This window comes from Mytilus edulis, chromosome 3 (assembly GCF_963676685.1).
Source record: "Mytilus edulis chromosome 3, xbMytEdul2.2, whole genome shotgun sequence".
NCBI classification, from domain to species: Eukaryota; Metazoa; Mollusca; class Bivalvia; order Mytilida; family Mytilidae; genus Mytilus; species Mytilus edulis.
This window is the reverse complement of record NC_092346.1, coordinates 25,363,894-25,373,457: the sequence shown is the minus strand read 5'-3', so window position 1 is coordinate 25,373,457 and position 9,564 is coordinate 25,363,894. Positions and strand designations below refer to the sequence as shown.

Below are 9,564 nucleotides of genomic sequence, written 5' to 3'. Positions count from 1 at the left end.
GATGGAATGTACTCTTCGGAAATTTTACAGACGTTATCACGAGTTGGTTGTCCTTTACAAAACATATGTTTCGCAGTAACGACGGATACGCTTAAATCTTTGTAAAAGTAAAATAACAAAAAAACAGAACGGCAAGCAAAATTCAAAATGGAAAAGTCCCTAATAAAATGGCATAATCAAAAGCTCAAACACATCAAACGAATTGATAAAAACTGTCATATTCCTGTCTTAGTACAGACATTTTCTTAAACAGAAAATGATGGATTAAACCTGGTTTTATAGCTAGTGGAGCAGAATTTGTTTACCTTTCCAGAGTATCTGAGATCACCACGGATTCTGGTGGATAAAGTTCATGTTATTCAGTGTTTGGTTTTCTAAGTTTTGTTTTGTATGCTGTTGTTTGTCATTGCTTTGTCAAATCGCTTTTAAATGATGAGTTGTATATCCCTTTGATATCAGTTTACAAGAACGAATATATAATTAAAGGTTTGTCTTAGGTCTTAGATATTATATGAGTACCTTAATCATAACAATTAATTTTATTGTTGAATTGTACCTTTATATTGACATGGAGAAATTAAATACACCTTTTTTCCAATTTTGGAGACATTTAGAGGTATAATTATTTTATTATCTTCACTCGCTCAAGAGGTGTAGTTCATAGTGTATCAAAGTTGTTCAACATTTTGAATCGAGATTAATGGGACACTATTGTTCGGTGAGCTTTCGTTTTCTGCCTTCCTTCTTCTTTTTTTTTGGGGGGGAGGGGGGCTTGCTTAGAATAAATGACTGTACACAATACTAATTTTTCTTTAGTCGAATACTGTATTTGGAAATTATAATCAAAATATTCATATATTTGTCAAATTAGATTTTCTTGTTTGAAATATTCAAGACATGCTTTTGTTCACTTGAAATTTAATATCTGAAACTTGTATGAAAAATCTGTTTATGGATTTACAAGATAAGTAAAAGAGGTTCTTTGATCTTTTATAAATTTGTAAATGTTAAAATTTTTATTGCATTAAATGTTTATGGAAAAATGGAATTCGTTTTAACGGATACCAATTTTTAATAGATAATCTGACAATAAACCAATAAACTGGTTTAAAATGAAATTTATCATATTTGATATCTTCGTATTTATTGTGAACAGACCGTTAAGCTAATTTAGTTTTTTGAGTAGCCATGCGTAATTTGAGAAGAAAAATGAAACAGAAAGAGGCGTGAATGAGGTTTCTACTTTCTACTTATAAATTCTATTTCCAATTTAAACAATTATTTACCTTTCATTGAAATGGATTTGTAATATGACATGTGTTCTCATTTAAAGGTATTGATATTTTGGAAGTTGACATTCCCGTATTAAAGTTTTTCTATAATTATATGCTATATCAATGTAAGACCTTCGATTTCATTGTATATTCGATGACTCCCTGTTGGTAAATTTGTTAATGTGATTGAAATATAATTTATACTTTTGTTGCATTTAAATGTCAAAACGTGTATCCTTTTTCTCACCGTTTAGATGCAAGTTTCGATTGTTACGCACCACTATCAACCCTGCGCGCGGTTGTGGTATATATTTTTTTCTTTCCATGGTAAAAGCACACCCCAATCTGAAGAGCAAACACAATACTATATTTGTTTTAAAACTTCCGTACCTGATCTCATAGTATGAAAAGTTAACAGATCTTTAAAGGGTAGAAAATTTCACTTCACGAATAGACTGTGAAGTGCTTTGTTTATAGATATTAGAAAAGGTATCCGGTGATTAGATATTTATTTTCAAAATAAACTTTAGAGAAAATGCTATTTTACTTTTATTTAATGGATATTTAATGGATTAGTTTTACTTATAAGTATATACATTCAATAATCAGACTTATCTAGTATATTGACTGGAGTATACTGCTGTGATGGCGCAGCTTCAGCATCGAGTTGTGGAATTGATCTCAAAGAAACCTTCTTTAAGAAGAGACAGCGATATACAAGTTGTGTTACCATGGCTTAGGCGGAAAAGTGATTTACTGAAGGATCTGGATAATAGTAAGTGTTTATAAAATATTGAAGTAAATTTTTAATTATCCTTATTTACAATTTCATTTTATATTTTATTAACATATATTCTAGTCTTGGTATCTGAACGTTTTTTGGTCATCTCATTTTTTTTTTTTTTTTCATTTTTTTTTTCATTTTGTAAACACTGATTCTAATTAAGCAGTTTATCGTTCGATATGTTTGTTAAATATTTTAACCTTTCATGGATTATTTTTGCTTATACAATGTTTAGATAAAAATAAATGTGCATGAAACCTTTTACATTAATGCCACATACCTTTATCTAAAATAAACAAAATTAGGGTTTCTAAATGAACAACTTTTTTTTTTTTTTTTTTTTTTTATTATAGGCTCTGTACTGATAAGCAGCCTAAAATATTGAGAGGGTTAAGAATTGTACAAATTGTAATTTGTATTTTGACTTTGTACAACATTTTAACTAAAATTCACTTATATCTTATACAATATTCTATAGTATGGATTTCGTTTTAAAAAAGCATTACACAAGTATAGAATTTTTATTCAATGACCACATCCTAAACCTAATTTTCAAAATACAAAAATATCCAAATGGAGACAGGAAATGTAACTGATACATGGATGCCAATTAATGCTGATAGCATAATAGAACTTTGCCCCAGTGACAGTTCTGATAAAATAATAAAAGTTACACCTAGTGACGATTCTGATAGTATTATAGGAATTGGCTCAAGTGAAATGATATTATAATAGAAATCGGCCCAAGTGAAAATTCTAATGGTAAAATAGAAGTTGGCCCAAATGACAGTCAGATTGGATGACACTGACTTTGAAACACCAATGATAAATGATAGGAAGCATGCACTATATGGCCAACAGTTCCAAATAAACTCATCATTAATACCAGGACTAAATTTTATATATACGCCAGACGCGCGTTTCGTCTACAAAAGACTCATCAGTGACACTCGAATCTAAAAAAGTTATAAAAAGCCAAATAAAGTACGAAGTTGAAGAGCATTGGGATCCAAAATTCCTAAAAGTGTTGCCAAATACAGCTAAGGTAATCTATGCCTGAGGTAGAAAAGCCTTAGTATTTCAAAAAATTCAAAATTTTGTAAACAGTTAATTTATAAATATAACAAAATCAATGATAATTCATGTCAGCACAAAGAGTGCTGACTACTGGGCTTATGATACCCTCGGGGAAATAAATCTCCACCAGGAGTGGCATCGTCCCACTGGTTGTAAATAAACTCATCAGCCCAACATCTAACCAAGAAATGAAAACAGGAATTATTAAAACTTGCTGTGTCATTATATCTAGTCCTCGGTATGATTATTGAATCTGATGTAGTTGGATACCACATTGAGACAGCTGTAGGAATTTGAACAAGATATTCAAAATTGAAGCTGTAAAAGACACATCTTTATTCGCAGCAACGATTCCTGAGCTGCAACATTCGCGATATGAAGCAGTTAAAAAGCTTTTGAAAACTGGTGGTTTGAGGGTTCTTTCAGGTAAATGAAAAGAGGGTGCAGCATTTCAAAGAGTAAATGATGTTGTGCAATTTCACAAGCCATGATTCGCTCACATGCTCAAACAAATGAAACAGAACGATTTTTGTATTTTGTAAATAAGGTTTATTGTGTGTTCATTGAATACAATTTCTATAGTGAAATTGAATGTTTATCTATAACAAAATCCATACTATAAATTTTGTACAAGTTACATAAGTGAATTTTAGTCCAATGTAGTACAAAATGTAATTTGTACCAGCACATTTTGTACAAAGTCAAAATACAAATTATAAAGTGCACAAAATGATAACTTGTACACAACATATATAAAATACGTTTTAATCACTACGAGATCCCTTCCGAACAAAAGAAAGAAAACATAGGGATTAATACACAAACTTTACAAATATAAATAAAACGAAAACTACAGTTCCTTGAAATATTACATTTTTAAAAAGAGAGACGTTTCCTCAAAATACCATCTTCAAGACGATTCATTATTTTTTTTTCTGGTAATTTGTGAATAAAATCATCAAAGATACCAGGATTAAGTTTTGTTTTTAGACAGACGCGCGTTTCGTCTGCAAATAACTCATCAGTGACGCCAAGAAAGTTAATAAGGCGAAATAAAGTACAATGTCGAAGAGCATTAAGGACCAAAATTCCTAAAGGTTTTGCTAAATACAGCTAAGGTACTCTTTTCCTGAGGTAGAAAAGCCTTAGTATTTCAAAAATTCAAAAGTTTTGTAAACAGTTAATTTATAAATATCACCATATCAATGATAATTTATGTCAGCACAGAAGTGATGACTACTGGGCTGGTGATACCCTAGGTCCGAAAAAGACTCATTAGTGAATGGGGTTCTTGATGTCTCAAATATGCAGAATTGTGTTCCACTTTATTGAAAATAGATCCATCTCTAAACACCTAACCATGTGACTCCAAAAATGAAATAAACCTCACTTTTTTGTAATTTTTATTATAATGAGGTAGAAGATATGTAAGGGACATTCAAAATTGACAAGTCAAGATAAACCGATATCGATCACCATGGCAAAACACGAAGAAGATGATAAAACAAACAAGCTCACAAACACTCCATATAAAACTAAAGACTAGGCAATCAAAAACTTTAAAAAAAAAATGGACGTGATCTCATGTGTTCTAGAAGGGTGAGCAGATCATACCCTACTAATTACACCAGTCGACGAAAGAGGATCGGATTATGAAAATATTATTATATTATCAATATGAAATACAAGTTGAAACAGAGCTGCAAACGATCCAAAATACCGGAAATACTTTATGCTGAACTAGAGAAACCGTCTCTTAAATATTGACTGGAAATACAAGGATTTTAGAATGGCTATTGGATACACAACTTAAAATATAAAAATAAACCAAAGTCACATAGCACTGGTCATAGCGCCCCAAGTGTAAGACATTTGTATTTAAGTATACATAAAAATCATAAAAGACTAAATTAATGTGCGAGAGATGAACCAAAAAGTTTATTTAACTTAATAAAGGGAGACGTACAGACAACAAGGGTTATAAAACTGAAAGAAAGAAATATAAAATATGCATAACAGGCCTTTCACTGACCTATAGTTGTTAACTATTACGTTAGTAGGTTTCTGGTGGAGAGTGGTCTCATTGGCAATCATCCCACATCTTCTCATTTTTAAAATATATTCTCATAGGTACAATGATTGATATAAAGAATTATCTTGGACAGACAAAATTATAATTGCCATTTATTTTAACTTTACAATTAAATCTAGCAAATTATAGAAACGGAGTAACTGTAAGGAATTTTGAAGAGAAAAATATATTTCATTTCGTCGTTTGTAAATAGATACTTATATTGTTCATGTGAATTTTTTGAGATATTACAAGTACACATTCTTTGGTGCACACACACATTTCTATCTTGGCGGACATAACAGACGTCTTCTTTGTGCCTAATGAAGTAAAAGTACAAAAATACTGAACTCCGAGGAAAATTCAAAACGGAAATTCCATAATCAAATGGCATAATCAAACGAATGGACAACAACTGTCATATTTTTTTAGTACACCAGATCCGGATTTCGACAATAAATGTCTCTTCAGTGATGTTAGGGATCGAAACGGTATTTGGAAGGCCATATAAAAAGTACCCTCATTTTTAGAAAAAGTGCCCTCATTTTTAGATAGACTCTTGAATTTTAAGAGTCAATGTAGGATGAACGGATCATATAAACCGGAGGGAAAATATGATACAAGCCCAAACGAAAAAAAATAAACGAGTCTAAATTACGTTCAAACCTATGATTGCGTTGGATAAAAACCGCAATTTTTATACGTGTGCATGTAAAAACAAATTTCGTTGTAGAAGGGTCTAAAAACAGCACAAACAACATTTTCCCAAAGACCATTTGATTAACAGGTCGAACAACTGATGTTCTTTAATCCTGCTGACTGCCATTGGCGATTGCCAAATAAAATTGATTACAAGACGTATCAAAATGGATCTTAATATAAATTTAATACTAAACAGATTTTTTTTTTATATATATATATATATATAAAATAATAGATAAAACAAGAATGTGTCCATAATACACGGATGCCCCACTCGCACTATCATTTTCTTTGTTCAGTGGACCGTGAAATATGGGTAAAACCCCTAACTTGACATTAAAATTAGAAAGATCGTATCATAGGGAACATGGGTACTAAGTTTCAAGTTGATTGGATTTCAACTATATCAAAAACTACCTTGATCAAAATCTTCAACCTGAAACTCGCACTATTGTTTTCTATGTTCAACAGGTCGTGAAATTGGGATCAAAAATCTAATTTGGCATTAAAATTAGAAAGATCATATCATAGGGAACATTGTGTACTAAGTTTCAAGTTGATTGGACTTCAACATGTTCAACTTCATCAAAAACTACCTTGACTTAAAATTTTAACCTGAAGCGGGACAGACGAACGAACGAACGGCCGAAAGAACGGACGAACGGACCAACAAACCAGAAAACATAATACCCCTCTGCTATCGTAGGTGGGACAAAATAAAAATAGTTAATATGTTTTAAATCGTTTCCCTATCTTCGAAGAGAAAGAGTAGTAGTGCTGCTTGTCATCTTTCTTCAAATTTTCTGTAACTTATAAATCTATAGTACCGTTAATGTTATTACTACCACTGGGTCGATGCCTCTGCTGGTGGACTGTTAGTCCCCGAGGGTATCACCAGCCCAGTAGCAAGTACTTCGGTACTGGCATAAAAATACGGATTTTTTTGTGAATTAAAATTTGCTGTTACAAAATTTAGAAATTATTATAAATTAAGGCATGTGTATCTCCCTAATGCAAAGCTCTGATTCCTTTCACGGATTTGGCTATACTTTTTGGACCTTTTGGATTATAGCTCTTCATCTTTTATATAAGCTTTGGATTTCAAATGTTTTGGCCACGAGCATCACTAAAGAGACATGTATTGTCGAAATGCGCATCTGGTGCAGGAAAATTTGTACCGGTAATGTTATTACATGAAGAGGGTAAAATAACAGTTGACAAAGTATGAAGTAATACATATTTAGGGGAAGAGGGGTAATAAAAAATAGGAAGTTGAAGAAAAACAGAGATGAACAAGAATGTGTCCATAGTACACGGATGCCCCACTCGCACTATCATTTTCTGTGTATAGTTGACCGTGAAATTGGGGTAAAAACTCGGCATTTAAATTAGAAAGATCATATCACAGGGAACATGTATACTAAGTTTCAAGTTGATTGGACTTCAACTTCATCAAAAACTACCTTGACCAAAAACGTTAACCTGAAATTTGCACTATCATTTTCTATATTCAGTGAACCGTGAAATTGGGGTCAAAACACTAATTTGGCATTAAAATTAGAAAGATCATATGATAGGGCACATGTGTACTGAATTTTAAGTTGATTGGACTTCAACTTCATCAAAAACTACCTTGACTAAAAAAATTCACCTGAAGCGGGACGAACGGACAGACGGACGAACGAACGGACGCACAGACCAGAAAACATAATGCCCCTCTATTATCGTAGGTGGGGCATAAAAAAGTAAAAGAAAAATCGGGTGATAAAAATCATACTGAAAATTTATGATTACGATATCTTAAATCAGGCTATGTTAATTATGTTATAAACAAGACAAAAAAATAAAATTATAAATCGGGTGAATTAAAAAACACCATACTGAAAATTTAAGATTAAGATATCTTAAATCAGGCTATAATATGTTATAATGAAAACTTTAGCTTAAAACAATGTTGATGTTAGTCATAGCGAACGAAATATAGGGACCTACATACATAAACAATGGTCAAAGAGTTGCATTAATAGAATAATTTCCACCTATAAGTAGGTATATGTGTTAAATATTTGCTTAAATTATAAAATGGGTCGATTCTACCTAGTCAACGCTTTTCAATTCGATTATATAGCAAATATTTATGCAAGAAACCGTTCACAACAAGTTTAAAGGGCACCCAACCAGAAGATGTTAAACATTGATCTTACCACTATCTTAAGTATTTTAGAGATTTATTTATTCATAATTAGCCTTGATATTTCCTTTCAGGACAATTTTTTTTAAGTGTTGACATGAAATTTCGTAGATGCTTAAGTGCCAATTAATTCGAATCAACTCCTGTATCGATGCACGTTTACGAAATATTAAAACGCAATAAAGTTACTTTGACCTATAATGGTTTACTTTTATAAATTGTGACTTGGATGGAGACTTGTATCATTGGTACTTATACCACATCTTCTTATATCTATAAAATAGACGTTCTGACTGTGTTAATTTTCTTCCTAAGATAAACGACCATATACTGCTTTCGAAAAGTTTCAGAACATATATTTTGAAAGTTAAACTTTAAATATTTTTTTTGGTTTTTTGGCCGAACAAAAATTGGTGCACTATTTGGTTGAATATTTGTTAACAATAATCTGTTTATGTCTGTTTGGGTTTCTCACAAAAAAAGTATGACAGTGTTTTCCGTTTCCTGTTTTGTCAAGTTTTATTAACACCTTTTTTTTAGACGTAGCTTGGAGTTCGGTATTTTTCAGTTAATAAATTATTTAGTCTATTTTTTGTTTTAAATATTTTAGTTGTTTATTATTGAATTTATATTTATTTTAAGATTCTATAAATCCATATTCATGTACTATTTTCGATTAATATATTTACTTAAGCACACTATATTTATAAAGTCCTATAAAAGAAAATAAAAGAAAACCGATATAATTCCATACGGATATATTTTCTTTTACTTTTTCACAGCCGTTTGTCCAGTTTAAAAATGTAGAAGGAAATGTAGGATCAGTGAAACTTTTTAGACAGTAACCTACTGCCATAACAAACAAAAAGATCCGTATAGAAGTTAATATTCAGTCCTAAGATATCTTATACAACATGTAGACTAAAGCTCTAAATAGTCCTAAGTTTGAAAAGTTGCAAATAATTCAAAAAGAGACTTTAAAAAACTACTTCTTACAATCTTTTATGCACATTTTTGCCATCATTTCTTGTTTGAAAAGTCAGTCTTTTAACTGCTATTGATTAATATTGTGATACCTAAAAAAAATCTTTAATATCAGTTGATCAAAGATAAAGTGTTAATTTCATAGATATCGTTATCTAGTCGACCGATCAGATAAATTTAATGCAAACAAAACATTTAGGAAACAATAAAACCATTATTTCACAGTTATTTAAAACAAATTATCCCGTAAAAGCTCAAACTTCCATTAAATATCTTCAAATCGTGACATTTATTAGTTTAAATGGATTGTTTCTACTGTTATAACATTTTACAATAAATTTCAAGTGTACTTAACAAATATTTTAAAAACCTAGAGAGAGCAGAAAATGATAGTGAAATGATCGATGCCACATACACTGCCATGTCTTTGACTTTAAAAAATTACTTAGTCAGAACCGCGTTTGATTTTTTACTCTCACTG

At 31.0% G+C, this 9,564-nt stretch overlaps 1 protein-coding gene across 1 annotated transcript in view; it reads left to right on the top strand.

Annotated features, from left to right (window-relative positions):
- The first annotated feature begins 1,519 nt into the window (after positions 1–1,519).
- LOC139516053 (uncharacterized) overlaps positions 1,520–9,564 on the top strand; it is a 28,197-nt gene continuing 20,152 nt past the window's right edge. The window contains exon 1 of the mRNA XM_071305865.1: positions 1,520–2,049. Within this exon, the coding sequence (XP_071161966.1) occupies positions 1,920–2,049 (130 nt within the window). The 5' untranslated portion in view covers positions 1,520–1,919. The remainder of the gene's footprint in view (positions 2,050–9,564) is intronic.